This window comes from Phragmites australis, chromosome 1, assembly GCF_958298935.1.
Source record: "Phragmites australis chromosome 1, lpPhrAust1.1, whole genome shotgun sequence".
Classification (NCBI taxonomy): Eukaryota; Viridiplantae; Streptophyta; class Magnoliopsida; order Poales; family Poaceae; genus Phragmites; species Phragmites australis.
In genome coordinates, this window is record NC_084921.1 from 55,897,419 (window position 1) to 55,916,352 (window position 18,934).

Consider the following 18,934-nt stretch of genomic DNA (forward strand, 5'->3'; position numbering starts at 1 on the left):
AAGGTAAGTGCTAAAACCAACAACACCGAAGATCAGTGCTTAACCGGCGCAAAGCGGTCTACGGTGTCCGGTTTTCCTCTACCGGCCTACCCAGGGGAACTCCACATCCGGGCAAGACAAAACACCATCCTAGTACCGCCCACACCTCGTCTCATACTCACCACTCATACAACCATCTCAACCTCAACAAGTGTATGTAATCATAAGAATGTCCTATGCTCACGAACAACGGGATACACCGGCGTTCGACTTCTACCAAATGACCTAAGCATGGCTAAACATATAAGTCAAACTCATACCTAGACATTGACAACATCTCAAGGCTACAAGGAATGTAAATACATAAGTATTTAAGGTAGAAGAATGCAATCGGCATAGATTCTACCCATTGGTACCTGACACTGACTCACTAAACATTCATACATACATAAGCGTACTTCATCAATTTTAAACTTATCCAATTACACAAGAGGGATCAATATGCTTAGTTGCTTGCCTGGATGTACTGGCTCAAATAGATGGGACGCCTTGGGATCGCTCTCGGCCTCTGGGATTAACGGATCGACGATTTCTAAAAAGGATCAACGCGTGCAGTGCAAATAAGTATGAATGAAATGCAAAAGGGTATGCCACAAAACTTAACAACATGCTAGAAGTACAAGATATGCGAATCAATACAATGCCAAACGACCTAAACGAAATCCGAAAATTAGCAGCCATCCGGAGTATCTAGAATGGTTCGGAGTATCCGGGCTCGGACCCTCCGGATGACCCTCCGGAAGAGGTGCTCGGTTACTGCTTTTTATTTGACTGGCCCGGAGTATCCAGGTGAATCTGGATTATCCGAGTTCCGGAGTATCCGGGCCATCCTCCGGGGAAGGCTCTCGGTTAATACTATTCTAATTTGACTCGGAACCTCTGGGTTGGTCCGGACTATCCGGGATATACCAGACACTCCAAGTGAGGTTCCGAACGAAGCCCTTGGCTACACGATCACATAACTACCCGGAGTCTCCGGATTTGTCTGGATAATCTGGGTGATACAGACTTGGGTTCTTCACGATTTTTCCCTCGGGTGATTTGACTCATTTTACAAATCTGTGCTACACAAATGTGTATATGCCTTATCCAAGAGATCCTAAACCAAACTCACACCCTAAACCCTAACCAATTTTGAACACAATTCATCGGACAAATTCCGCTGAACCCGGAGTATTCGGGTGATTCCGGAGTATCCGAGTCAACCAGAAAAGCTGTTCTCAGTGGGTTTTTGGTTGATTCAAGTTGCGATCTTTTCCAAGCCTAAAGGAAACATGTTAGGGAGAGTCCAAGGGTACTAGAGCTTGCTCATCAATTATCAACACGACTCTAGAGCTCAGATTCGACCAAAACTCAATTTTTGCTCCAAAAAGCTCAAGAACGCCAAGAACTCCAAGAACTAGTCGATTCTTCCACGAAAACGAAAATGGATTGGATAGATGAGTAGCTCATGAGTTAGAGAATGCAATGGCACCATATGCATACCTTGAATCCTCCACTTGAGCTCGGATTTTGGAAGAAAATAGAGAGAGTGCTTGAGTGGGAGAGGGAGAGAGAGAGGAGGAGCTGCAACTGTGTGCTGCACTTGGTGGGGATGTGGTGGAGTGAGGGAGGAGAGAGAGAGAGAGGGCAGGTGGGGTGCTGCCCACTTGAGAGAGGGAGTGCGTAAGGTGTGGGGCCACATGTGGGGCACACATATTAGAGAAAATAGGTATTTTCAATGCAACTTCAATTATTTTCTCCTCCAATTTTCTTTCTCTTATTCAAATGATTTTTAACGAAGTGCATTAACGCTCCGAATTACCATTATGCAAAATTAAACATAATGCTTAAGAAGCATGATTTTGCTTAAATGCGTGATTAAGAATTTGGGACATGACACATTAATGCCATGATGTTTGCTAGATCCAAGAGGAAAGAGTCCTCGAGGCTGTCATCAGTGGGATCATATACAACTGACAAGTGGAAACTATCATCTGCCGCTGAAGAAACCCTGATATTTGTAGAGAATTGGAGAACTTGGATAACAGTAAGTGAGAAAGGATGGTGACAAGCCACAACAATGCCTCTCCTGGTACCGTTAGCAGGCAAGTAAGAGAAGCCGGTAAAGCCTAGGCCACGGAGATTATTAATTAGAAAGGGGTTTACGACGCCAAGCTTCGTCTCGAGGAGGCACACAAATGAAGTATTGAAATTGGAGACCATAGAACAAACGACATCCCTACGGGTCTTGTAATTGAGCCCTCGAACATTCCAACTGAGGATACTGAAACTATCCATTAAACCGCAACAACAGAGGACTAGCGCCTAATGGGCTGGTGAACCCGTGGATTGCTCATCGCTCGCGGTCAGCAACCCTTGGCCGGGGAAGATGTCCCTAATCGCCTGCAGTTGTTGCTTAGAAAGGGGGCAATCAAAGAGCTGGAGGTATGCTTGATGCAGCTTTGAAGAGATGGCCTCATTATCCTTGAGTAAGCTAGCTGACGCATGAAAAGGGCCTCGCTCCTCTTGGACGGCCGGACCCGAGAGAGGGTGGACTACGCAGCCAACTGGGAACTTCTTTGGGGCGCTGAGGCCGAGAGCCGCACAGAGGCAAGGCTGCGGGGAGGCGGCACCAGAGGTGTAGATATTTCACGCGTAAGGCCCTAAAGGAATGCACTGGTCGTTGGGACACTCGCAAGGCCCGTCGTAGCAGTCAGAACAGGCGAGGGGTCTTCAATGTCTGGCGAAATGTTGCAGTCAGGCAGATGCCACGTTTTCATAGAACTGCAGAGCGTCCGACAAAGTCACAGTTGTCGATGATGGTTGGCGAGCCGAATAGAAATAAAAACAGTACTATCTTTGGAACAAGATCTACCGATTTTATTAGACTAGAAATAAAAACAGAAGTACATGAAACAATAAAAAAGAGATATTCCTGTTAAAGCCCTGGGCTCCACTACTTAAGAAACAAACTGAGAAAAGCAAGACCGACAACGGCCTAATCTACATGTATTGGTAGGATTCGTCTTTGATTTTCTGGGCCACATCCATAGCTAAGGGGTGCTTGCGTTTTGGAAGGTTATTGCGTTTCTCTCCTTCTAAATATTCTATCAAAATGTAACCACGAGTCCGTTAAATTGACTTCTTAACCGTTTGTCGATCATTCTTGCGGCCGCCCGCCACCAGCCGCCGTTTGTCTGAATCTTGTGTTATAGGCATGCAGCAACCGGGTACTTCGAGGGGCGCATGAGCATCAGTGGGTCTTTTCTTCATTCTTATCACCGCAGTTTATCGTTGCAGTGCTCACAGTGGCCTTTTCTTCATTCTGTCACTGATCCCGTGAGTCCCAGTATTTGTTGTGACTGAGTCCCCGTTCAAACTGCCTCAAACAACATGTTTTGGAGTCGTTTTGACTGGTAGCAGGCGTGCGTGTCCTTCCAGCAAACATATCTATGACATTGGTGTCAATATAAGCTAATGAGGATTGATAGTTGAAATTCGATGAGGCAATAGCATTTTTTTGTTACTTCATCTCATACAAAGAACTAAATTTGCAAAACTAAAAAAGATATGTGCGTACAAAGACCTCTAATGTACTCCCTCTGTTCAAAAATATAAAGTGTATTTTATATTAAAAAAGTCAAACTTAAACTCTGTATATTTTGACTGATTATAAATATATTTAGTGTATAAAATTATATAATTATATTTGCATTTCAAAATGCATTTACACGGTATTGGTTTCATAGACATAAATGATATATTTTGTAAGAAAATAATGGTCAACATTAATTTTGAAGACCATGCTATAATAAAATATGCTTGTATTATTGAACGAAAGGAGTAGAATATCATCTAAGCAGATGTTTTAAACATATCTTTGTAGCACGCTATCGAGTCCAATAATTAATAGTTTATAATTATGCATTTAACAGTCGACAGCTGAAGTATTTTAACATGATGAAGCACCTCTCTCAATTATTTGGTCTTATTAATTCACTGAGTTGCTATCTCCAGTCCTCTGGCGTTTAATTAGTCGGCAAGAGCAGTTTTAGAACCTCAACTTGATTTGATTAACGGGATGGGATGGGATGGGGAAAAACCGGAAAGGTGATATTCATAGCGACAGCGACATGTATGGATGCATAGGCGAGGCGAGTGGTTTCTTCATGAGCTAATATATCCATGTCCATGCTTAACTTATGCTCGTATTGCTTTTCTTTTTATACCAACTTAACCTATTGCGTAGCTAAGGCTACTCAACCAAACTATGTATACAAAATATTGAGACAATGGAAGGAAACAAGGAACCTCTAGAATCTCAACAAGTGTTGAGTTGAGGATTCAAATCGGGCTGGCTAGTTGAAACCTTTTTCACTTAGTCAATAAATCATTAGAAGAGTTCCCAATCAAACACGGTATCAAACATATCAAAATCAATAGACGAATCTAATCCACCTACCAATAAAATAGTGAGACTAACTTCTAGTTAATGATTGATTTCTTTTCAATTATCGACAATAATTATAAGGTGTGACTGCATAGTGAAAAATACTCGGATATATAACCTCGAAGTTAGCAAATTATCTAAATTCCTTGATAAAAACCAAAACTTTGTTGAATTGGTTTGTGCATGAAAAAACTAGTTCTCTAAATAAATATAAAAGCAATAGTTCTTAAAGAATATAAAAACTCTAGTTGGCAACAAAAAAAAAATAATCCAAAAGGGATAAGAAAAGCTCAAGTCTTCCAGGTCCAGTGATGGATGTAAAACCGAAAGCTGAAAAACCTACACTACACGTGTTTCATCCCTTAATTTCCGAATTCCCCACGTGAGCGAAGGGCGCAAGCGGGTCCCGAGCCGCTGTGTGCAGTTCACACACACCCTTGACCCGACCCGAAGGAATCAGAATCAGAATCAGTGCTGCCTTCGTGTGCGGCGCGATGGCCAAATCGACGTTACGGGTCCCCCCGATCCCCACTAAACCCGCTAACCCAACACCTATTTATTTATATCCAACCCACAAATGTTACTCTTAATTCCACACTTGCTTAGCTTACTCGGCTTACTACCAGTGCACGCGCCATGGACGCCGAGGACACGTCGTCTGCGTCGTCGTCGTCGTCGTCGCTCTCGCCGCCGACCTCGCCGAGCGGCGACGGGGGGCAGCTGCACCGGCTGCCGCCGAAGCGGCGGGCGGGGCGGAAGAAGTTCCGGGAGACGCGCCACCCGGTGTACCGCGGGGTGCGCGCCCGGGCGGGGGGAAGCCGCTGGGTGTGCGAGGTGCGGGAGCCGCAGGGGCAGGCGCGCATCTGGCTCGGCACCTACCCGACGCCGGAGATGGCCGCGCGCGCGCACGATGTCGCCGCCATCGCGCTCCGCGGCGCGCGCGGCGCCGACCTCAACTTCCTGGACTCCGCGGACACGCTCCCGCGCGCGCGCACCGCCGCGCCCGAGGACATACGCTGCGCCGCCGCGCAGGCCGCCGAGAAGTACCGGCCGTCCGGCCAGCACGGTCGGGTCAGAACCATGTCCGCGCCGACGCCGCTGGCACTGCCGGAGGCTACTGGCACGAGCGGAGCTGGAGGGACGACGGTCTTCATAGACGAGGACGCCATCTTTGACATGCCGGGGCTGATCGACGACATGGCGAGGGGGATGCTGCTGACGCCGCCGGCGATGGGAAGGGGGCTCGACTGGGGCGCCGTCGACGACGAGCATAGCCACATGGATTGCACGCTGTGGATGGACTGATGGATCGTTGGCGTGCATGCAACGGCGATACATATCTGCACGTGTGCACACGTACTGTTTGATCGATCAGCCTGTCCATGGATACCTCAACATCACCAAATGCGCTCTCTCCATCGTAGTCGTTAATTCTTTTTCAATTTGTAGTCGTTAATTAGGATATTTAATAGCATCCCCAAGTTAAACAAGTTGATTCTTGGATCTGGCCTACATTCGTCAGTTCAAAGTTAAACCAGTGTTAGCTTTGGTACTTTTAAAATTGTGATCACCGCTATCTTTGTAGATATATTTAGGCTGAACATGTAAAAATGATAAGAATCCATCTTTCTCGAAAAGTACCTTTTTCACAATGTTGATATGTTACATGGCTATTTTTTATAAATGTGTTACACTAAAATTAGTTGTTGAAGTCATATTTGTCTCTACCATATGTCCAAATTTAACTTTTATTTTTTTACAATTACTAGGATGATGCACACTATCATACTACCATATACTCGTGAGTGTGTCTTTATCACATACATATACATAAACTGTTAGAAAACACCAGAATTTAAAACTTGGTGGTAGAACAGTACCTTCAAGTCTCCCCAGCCCCACCGGCCTCAATCTTAAGTTATTTGTAACCGTATAAAGTGAGAATTAAGCTAATTTGAACGAGAAGTGCTACATGTACCATAGTTTGTACATACAGCATACGTACTCCACATGTCAACCAATTAAATTAGTCACTGGTCAAGCAACTACAGTGTATCGTTTGTCAGGCTGTCGAAATTTTCTAGCTCCGTCGCTGATTGTATACAAGATGTACTCGTATTCATAGTCCTGCATTTACCGCTGTCATGAAGTGTTTTTAATCATCTCTGAAAATTTTTCTTTCAGTCTATTTTTCGATGGACGGCATAGCATATATGGAGAGGCTTCAAGTTGCATTGTCGTTGAAAAGTGAGCACAGATGGAAGATGGAGCAGTGGTCGGTCGGTCACCAAACTGAGTTGAAACTGTATGCATGAACAGTACTGGCTAGTCTACCCGCAGGATCGTATCCTCTCCTCAGTTCGATCGTGCAGGAGAAAATTTAATGTTTTGTTGCACGTACGTACGCATCAACAGATTATTCTGGTGTAAACAAATCGCAGCGACAGGCCCTCTTTCTCTCCCCCCGTATGTTAACAAATTTGTGGATGACAGTCAATTGTAAAATAGGCCCGTTTGCCCTCACCATTTTTCTTTTCCTTTCTTCTTTTTAACGCAACAACTGTTTTGTGATTTAATTTTCTAGTTAAAATCGCTTCTTATGTAAAAGTAGTTCCACTTCAGAGTTGACCCACAACTTTTTTTTTTGGGTGAAAATTGCTCTAGTCTAAGATGTTTATATATCATTTTGGATAAGACAAGGTCTTCAATGTATAACTTTGATTATTATTTTTTATTAAAATATATTTATAAAATTTATTAAAATTTTGATATTACGAAAATATTTTTAAGACAAATCTACACATATAATTTAAGGTTTTCAAACTAAATATTTTGAAAGCTATTGTAGTAAAAAAATTAAAATTTAACCGAATCTATTATAATTTTATTTATGACCGAAGGAAGTACAATTTATCAGTATATAAACATGCAATGCAATATTACAAGTTGAAAACAAGTTTGGCGGACCAGCGATTAGATCATACTAGATAGATGATACTAGATTGTGACACTAAGGCCCTGTTTATTTCCTGCTTCTGGTTCTGCTTTTGCTACTGACAGAAGTCAGAACAAACAGGGTTCTGAAGAAGTGGTTTCTACTTTCTGCTTCTGAAAATAAACTAAAGCTGAGAAACTCGCGGAGATACGCTTTTCTGAGAAGCCAAAAATTTATTGTAGAAGCTAACACACTATTTTTAAAAACAGCTTTTCAAGCAAACCAAAAGCACAACTTTTTAAAAAAACCAAAAGCAAAAACTCAAACAAACAGACCCTAAATCTCGGGGTAAAAAGGATTATTATCGCTGGAGTAAAGGGGATAAAGTCACTTGCAAATTGTCGGCAAATACATAATCCAGTACTACATAGCAAAACGACATTCTTCTTCTCTGGTAGTTTTAGACCGGGAACAGAGCCCAGTTCTGGCACAGGCAGCTACCTAAGCTGACCCGTCCGGTGACGGTGAGTCCCCATCTGGCGAGTCCTTTCTGTCCTGGTTCTCCTTCCACTTAGCCCAGGCCCATCTCAACACAATGAATGCCCCAAGTGCATACACCTAATAATAAATATAGTAGGAAGGTGTCATCTTTGCAGGAACATAACCACAAGCCCACAAGATCATACACTACAAGCAGAGTTGGGAACAAGTGAAAGTCAATAAAATATTCGGTGCGAAACAACCACAGGAAACAAGAGTAAAATTTCTCTGAAGGAATGTAATATATCTCAATGATTTATATCAAGATGCGGATCATCATTAGGTTGATAACATAATATGATCTGCGTCAGCTAGATGAACCAAATTGCAGCATCTTAATGAATCTTGATCCTTCTCAGTGTTATATAGCATTTGCAGAACATAACAACGACAGGAACTTTGAAGATAAGGAACCGATTCACAACCTAGTGACCTCTAAGTGGTTACTTGTTACTGAACCCAACAAAAGTAACAATGAAACCACACCATCCCTACAGGCGATTCTGACCCTAGATGATACAAATTCGTACTTCGACAGTGGGTAACTATTTTGTGTTTTCAGAGTTGTGCAATGCATGCATAACTCAGAAAGAGTAGGCGTCAGTTATAATCCGTATGCAAATTTGCAAGACTTCAACAGAAAAGTAATGAAGACATGGCTCATCTACAACAAACGCTACACATTTCAATTCCAATTTAATGCAGAAGTGGTTACTTTTACTTGTTACCGAACCCGGCAGAAGTAACAATCAAATCAAATCAACTCTACAGCGATTCTAATTGTCGATTATACGACATTCGTGCTTTCACAGAAGGACAGGGGTAAACTATTTTGTGTTTTCAGAGTTGTGCGCTGCAAGCACAACTCACAGGGGGTTAGGTATCAGTTATAATCCACATGCAAAATTTGCAAGACTTACAAAAATTTGGAAGCAGAAGTGCAAAATTGGCAAAATGTTTTTTGAGTCCAAAAGAAACTTTGTAGGCGTCTGGGTGTGCGCGTTTCCATTTTATCCTAGTTGAAACACCTAAACAGCAGTATTATTTTATAGTTGTGAACTCGTAACTCAATCAGTCGGCGAGTCGGTTCAGGTGTCAACAGAATATGCTAGTGCAGCACTGACATGTTTGTACAAAAAATTGATTGTAAAACACAACAAATTATCTGAGAGTGTAAGGCATATATGCCAAGGAATGAGGAGAAGGCGCATCCACAACAAACGCTACACATTTCAACTATAATTGCAAGCAAATATAAGTGAACAAATATCCATCTCTCAGATTGATTAAACCGTGGCAAGGATCAGAATGCCACTGCAATAACATCTATAAGAGGTGATCTACCAGGTAGCATGCGCTGCGAGTTGCAGGAAATGACTAGATGACGAGTCGCTGCTCAAAACCTAAGAATCCGGGGCACCGCATCGCAACAAGGGGTTTGGGGTGGTTTAATCTAACTTGGAAAGTTGAGGATGATGAGACGGCGGCGTACCTGCCATAGGTTGCGTGGGGCCATCTCCTCCTCGACGACAGGCGGCGGCGGGGCGCCCTCCTCCTCCTCGAGCTTTATCGGCGGCGGCTGCCTCGCCTTGCGGCCCGACGCCTCGGGGAAGAAGCGCACCGTCGACGGCGGCGCGCGGCGGGCCTCCGCGTCCGCGGCGCTGCCCCCATCCGCCGTGTTCTTGGCCTGCTCCGGCGCGCTCCCGGCGTTGCCCATCGCCTCCTCGTGATGCCGCTTGTTGTATTCTATCTCTTCTCTCTCTTGTTATCGAGTGGAATAGTTTCTTTTAGGTTAATATAAGGTTGTAAGCAAGCAACCTTCTTTTCTCCTTTCTTTTTCTTTTTCTCTTTGTTCGGTTTTCCTTTTCCTTTTTCTTTTTTTTTTTGTCATCTTAGATTATCCCAGAAGTAATCTTGTTAACAAAACCAAAAGTAATCTTGCATACGCCAAATCATACCCTTTTCCATTTCTTTTTTTTTTCATTTTCATACTTCTTTGTTTTGCTGCGATTATACATCTACAGCCTCTAGATTTGATTTCTCTAGCAAGTGTATGTTCCATTCTGCCTGGATCTTCTTGTGAGCACAAGCCAAAGAGGAATAACAGTAGGGCCTGTCTGGCTGATGCTTTTCGTTGCATAAATCGGGCTACACAAAGTTGGTCAACAAGTGTATGTTCCATTCTGCTCAGGAACCTTGCCTGCAACTAGGGTGCAAAATTTACACCCTCTCAGAGACACAGCTCAATTCATGTTGGCAGGTGTACACAGCATCCTGACAAAAGGTTATCAATTTTGTAGATAAAAAGGTGATCAGTTTATCACAATCCTGGAATTTTGTAACATTTCAAGCACCAGAGCTTACACCAGCCATACCATTACTGTACTTTGAATAAACTAAGAGATATTTGTGCACTAAACTCACCTAGATTACCTCGCACACAGCATAACTTCCAACAAGTAATTTCGTTGACCAACAATCTATACTGAATAATAACAGCTCTCACCAATGCAATAATTTGAAAGAATGACACAGGATGAGCAACCCAAGTACAATGGAATACACCAACTCTGCCACACATATGGATAATCCCTTGCAGGGTTTCACAATGAATGGAATCTAACAAGCTCGGGATCTAGGAAGTAACTAGAGCCTCAAAAACAATTACTAGTGTATATGTATTAGACTTCCAAATGATTATAACCGCTGCGTTCTGCGCTCCAAATGAGCAGCATCACCACCTTCGGATTGGAATATGTCATCTAACTCGACGCTGAAGCCTGTGACATTTGCCTTTTGATAGCTTCTTTGTATGTCTTGTGCTGGTATGTCAATGTTGTCTCCAGCAAATCCTTCAGAGGGGTCTTTGGGTTCCAACCTACAGTTAACCAGCATTTGGTCATTAACTAGTAATTACGGAAAACAACATACCCAGAGCACATTACTGTACACGGTAAATACCTAGCTGCCTGTTGATAATAGTCATGTCAGGGATTCTCTTATCACTATCATCATATCCTTCACCATAGAACTGATCCGAACTAACATCAATCATGGGTTCATCCAGTGGTGACTCTCCTGCAACGTTTGCATAAACCTGTAGAAGAGGACAAGGGATGGCTTACAACAGAAACAAGAAGACATCTGCATAGACCTGTACAACCGATGCCTTAGAACAGAAACAAGTAACACGGAACATAGCTGGCTTAGCTGCCGCATCAGTGCCATACCTCCGTCATCATTTGGGCCAACTCCCTAACAGTAACTTCATTGTTAGGATTCCCAACATTGAAAATGTGACCATTGGCTCGAGCAGGATTTTCCTTTGATAATCGACACCAGAAAAACAGGAGTTCAGTCTCATTGAATTAGAACATAAGAACAATGAACGAGACATGAAGGCTATACATACAATCATCAAAAGAACAGCTTCGATGGCATCCTTAATGTAAACAAAAGTTCTCTGAGACTGACCCCCATCAACAAGCTTCAAGGGCTCTCGGCGGAGCAAATTCTGCAAAACCATTGGTATCATACATCTTCTGAGAAGACTGAACATGATGCAAAAATAAGGAAACCATCCACAGCAAGGGACAAGTGCACATACGTTACTGAAGCAAGCCAAAACCCGAGGTACACCCTCACTAGGACCGTCGACACCAGGAATAAAGTCCATCCTAGGTCCAATCCAATTGAAAGGTCTCACAATTGTGAATTCAAGGCCATTTTCTGCACCTTCAGCTGGTGGAAACTCAAAATGACAACGGTTAGAATTATAAGTTAAGAGCATCAGCTCCACAGTGACACAATGATAGGGACAAGCTACTTTACTAACCAAAAATAAGTCTCTCAATAAGTTGCTTGGCGCATGCATAGGACCATCGTTGTTTCACGATTGGACCAAAAATGCAGGGTGACTCATCTTCTTTCAGAACATAAAACTCAGGCTCCTGTTTGAAAGAAGGGCACATAAACATCAGAAATGGATAACTACAACCAAAAGGAATATGCGCACAGGACATAAAATTCTGACATGCCTACAGCTGTAACTGGTTTGTTGCCCATTTTCTGATGTAAGGTTCTACTAATGCACTTTGCTCACCACAACAAAGTCATGGAAAAATTCACAGTTCATCTCTATATCCAGCATTGTCGATGTATTACAGTTCCAATTAATAAGCACACAGCAATCAAATGAACGCGGTAGCACCGACTAAAGGATTTTCGTAGGGTTAGCAAGATTGCAGTACCAATAGAAGACGGAACTGAAGATATACATAACACATTGATGCCATGATAACAGCAAACAAGACCAAACTTCACTGGGAAAGTAATCAGAACCAAAACAATGTTACCATTTAAGTAAACACCTACTCTTGAGGGATGCAGCTAGTTGACAATCCTTAAATGCTGAAGCATCAACAAGACTTGCTTATCCCATAGAAAATGCAACTGGAAAAAGACAGGCCCTTATCATGGTATGCTTTCTTAATCACCACACCAACTTGCAAAGCAATGTGCAGTAACAGGCATAACCATCGCATAGCTTATATAGCCTTGAACGATACTAATTTCCCAAAGGAAAAAAGGACCGTACAATGTTGCTGGACAATCTATACTATAATATTCCTCAAAAGTCAACACATTCTATAATGTTCACAAGAATTCAGCATGACAAGACTCAAGAGCATGTCCCAGAGCCAACCAACAACCAAACAAGCTTCAACTAGAAAATCCATACCGAACTAACACCAAATCCAGCCCAGCCTTTATATTAGGACCGTACTACAAGGACAGCATAATTGGAGGTGAACATGTCAATTCAGCAACCTGCACCAGATCCATCACACACAAATCGAATCCGTTTCTTTATTCAACCAGCCAAAAATAGAGGCATCACATTATCCACAACAATGACATGCACAGGCAGACACTTGGGAGAGGATGGAGAAAATATTATCGTCACCTTGCGGAGAGGGTGGTCTTTGGGGAGGAAGCTGCCGATGGTCTTGCCGTAGACCTCGCACGTGGAGAAGTGGATCAGACGCTTGTTGTTCTCCGAGCAGTACTTCACCTGCACAACACGAAAGGCATCGGACATTCGGGGATAGGAAATGCCTACAAATCAAGGCGCGAAAAAAAAAGGAAAAGTAACCTACAGGAATCCAAGAGAGAGAGGGACTGAGGGAGAGATGGTATCGTACCACAGGGAGGGCATCGATGAAGTTGCTGTAGATGGTGTCTAGGGGGCGCGTGTTGTAGTCCGCCGGCGTGCAGATCGCCGCCAAGTTTATCGTCTTCGCAGATCCGAGCAGACATGGACCAAAACAAGTAAAATTCGTCAGTAACTTGGCAAGAAGAGAGGGAACGCGATTTTATTCTAGGCGATAAATGCATAATTAACTGCGAAATCAACAGAGTAAAATCCACCAAGAAAAGATGTAGCCGGAAAAAAAGAAGAAGACGACGACGAGTAAGGAGAGGAGGAATGGGGGAGGGCGCAGACCAGATCGGCCATCTTGATAAGGCCCTCGAGCCTGGAGTCGTTCTTGATGTTGAGGCGGTGGAATGAGATGCGGCCTGCGAGGTGCGGCGGGGCGGGGTCGACGAGGTGGCGGATCTTGTCGCAGTATACGTCGACGGCGAGGACGACGTGGTGCGTCTCGGCCATGAGCTTCTCGCAGAGGTGGGAGCCGATGAAGCCACCGGCGCCGATCATGCAGATGGTGAGGGGCGCGACGGGGTTGCCGTCCAGATCCACCCGGGATGGCAGCAACGACGACGACGACATCCTCCCCTGGTCCCTTGGAGCGGTCGGATCGGGAATGCGCGTGCCTGCGTCGGCGATTGGGTTACGAGGCGATGTCGGTGGCGGTGAGAGGTGCGGTAGGCGCTCTCTGTCTGCCTCTCTCTATTTAAGGATGAGAGAGATGGCCGGGGATCCGATTCCACTTCATCCCGGTGAAGTTAGTGAGATAGCGTTTTGTGAGATGATAAACAGTAACTCTGTCGTTATAGAAAGATACTATAGCAACAGAATCATCTCGTATTAACAGTTCATGACTAATTGAAATCATCTGATTTCACCGCCGATGGCCGGACGGGAGAGAGACAGAGTGACAGCCGCTTAGAGATGAAGAGATGAATACGTTTATATTAAAAAAATACTACCTCACAGATATATAAATACAGATATAAGTAAAATATACAATATCTATAAAAACTCATATAGCTCTCTAACAGATAGGATATGTGTCGTCTCCCCGGAACAGCAGTCCCGTCCCGGTGGAGATGGGTCGTCTGCAGTGGCAGAGCTTGACCAAGTTGAGCAGCACCATGATGCATCCTTTCTTCTTCTTCTTGTTCAGGCCCAGCCCATCAGCTCCATCTTCTTATTCGTGGCCCAGCCCAGCCCAGCCCAGCCCGACTCACCCTTCTAGAGTTTTCTTCTCTTGGTGTCGTCGTGCAGCCTCGCCTCTCCTCTCCTTGCCCGTTTGCTCCGATCCCATCCGACTCGACCTAACCCCACCGCCATGGCTGACGAGACCGAGACGAGGCCGCCGTCCGCGGGCTCCCGGGGCCGCGCGCCGGAGGAGGACGAGAGGGAGGAGGGCGAGATCGCCGACGATGGCTCCGCGCCCGCTCCGCAGCCACCCAACCCCGCCGCGCCGCACCCGCTCGAGTACGCCTGGACCTTCTGGTTCGACAACCCGCAGGGCAAGTCCAAGCAGGCCGCCTGGGGAAGCTCCATGCGCCCAATCCACACCTTCTCCACCGTCGAGGACTTCTGGTGGTGCGTTCCTTTCCCCCACCCCTGGCCCTGGCTCCCTCCTCTCAAACCCTTCCTTACTTGTTGCCCTCTACATACAACTAGATTACATGCCCAGCCTTCATGATGCAATTGGGTTAGGCTTTTTTGGCTTATGCAAACTTGCCGACTTTCGGCGATTCCTCTTTTTTGACGCCATAGATTTACAACAATATACGAGCGAAATTTAGCGCCAAGGTTCACGGATCTTGGGTGTTTAAATTTATGCATTACTCTCTGATTCTATTGGATCAATATTTATTAACACATCGGGGTTTTACAGGTTACCATCTTAGTGAAGGGAAGCGATTGTTTTGATGTTATATTTGGCTGGCTCAGCTTGGAGTGAGTTTATATCTTGCAAGGTTTTCATGTCATGTGTGATTGCGTGACGGAATGTCATGTTTGCTCTGTTACTCTCTTTTATGACATTACTCACGCGTTAGGAGCTGACAATTGCTTGCTGATCATTATTCTCTACTCTCAAACTTTTGGTCTTCTCTGTGTGTGTGTGTGTTCTCAGAAAATTATTGATATCTATTGTTGCAAGTAAAATGCTAGGCATCGTTGCTTTCGTTTGCATCATTTTTCATGGAATGTCAGATACTCAAATTGACTGAAGATGGTGCTCCCGATAATTGATTTAAAATTTTCAGATTCTTTCTTCTTATGGTTTCTTAGTTTCTTTAAACTTTCGACACAGGTTTCCAGAATGTTGAAAATTTACTGCTTAATTGGTCATCTTGAATTGATTGATTACTTGTCAGGAGATAAATGTTCTCTTAACATTATAGCTTTTGATGCCTTGCAAGACATCTATTTGAAGCAGTTGCAAGATATTCATTTGTACAGGTTTTGTGCTCAAGTATAAGACTGAATTTGTATTGTAAGTTACATGACTATAGTTGCAAATTGTAAGCCACGAGCCCTTGTTCAAATTGTTAGGAGCTGCTTTAGGAAACTAGGCATTTATAGATGATTTGAAAAGCACAAAAGATCTCTTCTGTTAGGATATTGCCAGTCGTCTCTTTTTCTATTTTTTGCTACTTGTATCCCTATCACATTACTCTTTACTTTTACATGTTTTCCCTACTATATTGGAGATATTTTCCTTCTCATTCGTCATATTAGATGCAGTTGCTGATCGATTACGTAGTTTCTAACGTTCAATCGTTCATCGATGCGTATGAGCTGTTTGTCGGGTAGCATGGTATGTGCCATACTTAACAGCCTGTTCTCTAGAGTCCAGTTCTTGCTGGTAGTCCTTGTTCACCATGGTTGATTGTCGGTACTCAAACACAAGTCTTATAAGGTCTACAGTTGATATTAAGTGAAAGTGAGATCTGCTCCATGGCTCTAGTTTTATGAGTAATTTGAGGCTCATGCAAATCTTCAACATATGTTTGTTCAGATTTCAGAGGTTCGATTCAATACACTGAACTGAGCTTAATAACGTATTGATTCTCTTGGTTGTCTTTTCCTTGATTGAAAAATCTGCTGTTGTTCAATGTTCACAAAAGATATCAGTTCATGTCAGGTCTAACATGATTCTTAGTATATGTTGTGCGGGATTGAAAGTCAGAAGATTTGATAAACAGAAACGTAAACTTGAAAGAAAGGTCATACATGAACACCAATAATACATGGGCACCCAAGTAGCAGATGTCGAATATTTTAGTGTTTTAACATGACCTTTTTTACTGGATAAGTGGTCTTGGTCTATTTTCTTAATGGAGTGGCTGCTTGAGGAATCTGCTGATATTCTTTGTGTGTTTGCTTCACTCCTTTTAAGTCTTCTTCCAAGTTTAGCTTTCATCTGTTTGCGTATTCCACAAGAGTATACTGACGAGTGCTATGGTTGTTTCAGCCTTTACAATAATATCCATCACCCTAGCAAGTTGGTTGTGGGTGCTGACTTCCATTGCTTCAAGGACAAGATTGAGCCAAAATGGGAAGACCCCATATGTGCTAATGGCGGTAAATGGACCATCATCTGTGGCAGAGGAAAATCTGACACACTGTGGCTGCATACTGTAAGCATTTTTTTGCATTAGAAAAGATAATGTTTTTGCACATTTATCCCTATTATAGCCTCCACCTTTTTTTGACATGTCTTTTGTTTAGCTATTGGCAATGATTGGCGAACAATTCGATTATGGTGATGAAATTTGTGGAGCAGTCGTCAGCGTGCGTGGGAAGCAGGAAAGAATAGCTATCTGGACCAAAAATGCTGGTAATGAAGCTGCTCAGGTATGTGTGCTGTAGTGACATCTCTATCTGAAAAGCTTGTACACCAACTTGTTTCTTTCCTTGTATACAGACATTATGCTTTTCTGATAATTTATGATTCCATGACAAATACAAATGATCATGTTTGAATATTCACATATAAGCATGAATCTTATTGCTGTAACCTTGCACTGTGGAGCCCCCTTACAAAAAATGCTCATGCCAAATGTATGATATTCTGAAGGGCAACCCCCTCAAAAAAAATTATGAAGGCCATGACATATTTTTAAAGACTTATTCGTTGAGGGGTTATTATTAAACTCCCAAGTGTTACGTCCTTGTGAGAGACAACAGAGAAATTGAACTGTGGGAGGTCGCTGGCCTCTCCTTGGGTGGTTTCCTCCCACGTGATTTTGGAGCCATGGTTTTAGCAGGGGATAAGAGAGTAGAGAATAGGGATGGGATAATATATTGGTCTTTGTTGCTTGCTAATAGATGACAAGGGCAGGCACATATATAGCCGGCCAGATTCAATGTCCAAACTAATTCAATCTATAAACACAATCTGATCTGAAGGGGTCTTACCTAACCAAACTAAATCGACTAACTTAGATTGAGTTGCTCATGCCTGCTGGCCTGATGCTGCAGCATCGTCTGTGGCTAGGGTTCTCTTGGCACGATGGTGGTACTGGTTATCCCACATAACACCAAGATAAGTTCACATGGTAGGGCAACTTTTTATTATTCCTTATGCTATACTCCATAAAATTGTTGAATTATTCTAGCAGAGGTTTGTATGTTTTGAATTTTGAGTTGAGTTTGCCAAAAAAAAGAAAAAAAAAATCATTCGTTTGTGTTATTCTCCTACATGTTCTTATTATTGTCTCCTCGCGGAACCTTTTACTTTGTTGTTTTAGTATTTTGTGTAACTGGTGCAACATTATATTGCAACAGCATCTTAAAATATGCTTATTTTATGACATTTAGACATTAGTAATTCCTTTTCCTTCCAAATTGCGAGTGTGTTGCAGTGGTAAAATACCCCTCAGTTCCAGGGTCTCAAATCCCTGCTGTTACTTGCCAATTACTGTTGGAAACTGATAATCCCGATGGGTATTGGGAGTGGAAAATTACTGGTAGGAGTATGCTATTCTAATATGTTCTTTTTGGTTAATTTGAACTTAGTTACTATTGGATGTTGCTAGAAATTGAAAAATGTTGAAAGTTTGAAAGCAAAATGAGGGGGGAAAGGAAAGGGGAACGTGACTGGGATTGGACCAATAATTGGCCATTTCCCTGCTCCCGACCAAGGTCCAGGAGATTGTTGAGAACCAGTTTTTGAAACCCTGATCACTGCTAAAGTGTTTTTTGTTTGTAAATTGTTTGGACCCTCAACATTATTAACATAGATTCTGGGTAGCTCCTAACTGGTTAGGCCAAACGTGCTGAACATGCCCCCTCTTTTTTATCAGATAAGCATCGGGAAGCAGTGGAAGGAATTTCTGGATTGCAAGGACTCTATTGGATTTATTGTTCATGTGAGTATTGCTTAAGTTTTGCCTCTTTTCTCAATGTCCTGGGTAAGGTGTACCGTTTATCACATGGTCCTTTTTTGCTGTAGGATGATGCGAAAAAGATTAGCGCCCCCAAGAACCGTTACACAGTTTGATCCTGATGCTTGAATCCCTGAGGCTGAGAGTAGCAGGTCCACATGTAGGCTGGTTTTGTTCGACGCAGTAGTATCTTGCAGAGTTTTAGTGCTACTGTTGAAGGTTATCTATTGCTGTGAATTGATTAAGCATAATATAACATGTTGCATCTATTTTTGTACTCCATAACTCACTTGGAGTGTTTTGTCTCACGGTTGCGCTTTTGCTAGAAGAGCCTTTTTCTTTCTCGTTCATTTAATAAAGCTTTGAACTGAACCGTAGTCCGAATAATATGGTCAAAG

General features: G+C 43.2%; 4 protein-coding genes across 5 annotated transcripts; 2 read left to right on the forward strand and 2 right to left on the reverse strand.

Moving 5' to 3' along the window:
* Positions 1–5,073: 5,073 nt before the first annotated feature.
* LOC133929424 (dehydration-responsive element-binding protein 1F-like) lies at positions 5,074–6,121 on the forward strand. Its single transcript, XM_062376175.1, has one exon. It carries the CDS (start codon positions 5,108–5,110, stop codon positions 5,774–5,776), a length of 669 nt encoding a protein of 222 aa, XP_062232159.1. The 5' UTR covers positions 5,074–5,107; the 3' UTR covers positions 5,777–6,121.
* Positions 6,122–7,747: 1,626 nt separating this feature from the next.
* LOC133929458 (uncharacterized) lies at positions 7,748–9,732 on the reverse strand. Of its 2 annotated transcripts, none has more exons than XM_062376222.1 (2): positions 9,439–9,724; positions 7,748–8,024 (listed from the first exon to the last, which is right to left on the reverse strand). In XM_062376222.1, exons 1-2 carry the CDS (start codon positions 9,661–9,663, stop codon positions 7,908–7,910), a joined length of 342 nt encoding a protein of 113 aa, XP_062232206.1. In that variant the 5' UTR covers positions 9,664–9,724; the 3' UTR covers positions 7,748–7,907. The 2 variants fall into 2 exon arrangements, with proteins under 2 accessions (XP_062232206.1, XP_062232215.1); XM_062376231.1 differs by having other exon boundaries at positions 7,959–8,093; positions 9,439–9,732.
* A 700-nt stretch (positions 9,733–10,432) lies between these two features.
* LOC133929442 (UDP-D-apiose/UDP-D-xylose synthase-like) lies at positions 10,433–13,972 on the reverse strand. Its single transcript, XM_062376198.1, has 9 exons — positions 13,453–13,972; positions 13,151–13,243; positions 12,913–13,020; positions 11,782–11,896; positions 11,554–11,687; positions 11,359–11,460; positions 11,177–11,269; positions 10,908–11,043; positions 10,433–10,824 (listed from the first exon to the last, which is right to left on the reverse strand). Exons 1-9 carry the CDS (start codon positions 13,735–13,737, stop codon positions 10,709–10,711), a joined length of 1,182 nt encoding a protein of 393 aa, XP_062232182.1. The 5' UTR covers positions 13,738–13,972; the 3' UTR covers positions 10,433–10,708.
* A 426-nt stretch (positions 13,973–14,398) lies between these two features.
* LOC133929451 (eukaryotic translation initiation factor 4E-1-like) lies at positions 14,399–18,844 on the forward strand. The gene is made up of 5 exons (XM_062376209.1): positions 14,399–14,739; positions 16,622–16,787; positions 16,879–17,004; positions 18,456–18,521; positions 18,605–18,844. Exons 1-5 carry the CDS (start codon positions 14,480–14,482, stop codon positions 18,650–18,652), a joined length of 666 nt encoding a protein of 221 aa, XP_062232193.1. The 5' UTR covers positions 14,399–14,479; the 3' UTR covers positions 18,653–18,844.
* The last annotated feature ends 90 nt before the right edge of the window (positions 18,845–18,934 follow it).

What these genes read in the sequence shown, in the direction of transcription:
- LOC133929424 (XM_062376175.1), top strand. Translation starts at nt 5,108, where the DNA reads ATGGACGCCGAGGACACGTCGTCTGCGTCGTCGTCGTCGTCGTCGCTC.
- LOC133929451 (XM_062376209.1), top strand. Translation starts at nt 14,480, where the DNA reads ATGGCTGACGAGACCGAGACGAGGCCGCCGTCCGCGGGCTCCCGGGGC. An exon ending in ACCGTCGAGGACTTCTGGTG is followed by an intron (nt 14,740 to 16,621) that starts GTGCGTTCCTTT and finishes TGGTTGTTTCAG; the next exon opens with CCTTTACAATAATATCCATC. An exon ending in CTATTGGATTTATTGTTCAT is followed by an intron (nt 18,522 to 18,604) that starts GTGAGTATTGCT and finishes TTTTTGCTGTAG; the next exon opens with GATGATGCGAAAAAGATTAG.
- LOC133929458 (XM_062376222.1), bottom strand. Translation starts at nt 9,663, where the DNA reads ATGGGCAACGCCGGGAGCGCGCCGGAGCAGGCCAAGAACACGGCGGAT. An exon ending in CCCCACGCAACCTATGGCAG is followed by an intron (nt 8,025 to 9,438) that starts GTACGCCGCCGT and finishes ATTTATTATTAG; the next exon opens with GTGTATGCACTTGGGGCATT.
- LOC133929442 (XM_062376198.1), bottom strand. Translation starts at nt 13,737, where the DNA reads ATGTCGTCGTCGTCGTTGCTGCCATCCCGGGTGGATCTGGACGGCAAC. An exon ending in TTTTGGCTTGCTTCAGTAAC is followed by an intron (nt 11,461 to 11,553) that starts GTATGTGCACTT and finishes ATGGTTTTGCAG; the next exon opens with AATTTGCTCCGCCGAGAGCC. An exon ending in TATTATCAACAGGCAGCTAG is followed by an intron (nt 10,825 to 10,907) that starts GTATTTACCGTG and finishes GGTTAACTGTAG; the next exon opens with GTTGGAACCCAAAGACCCCT.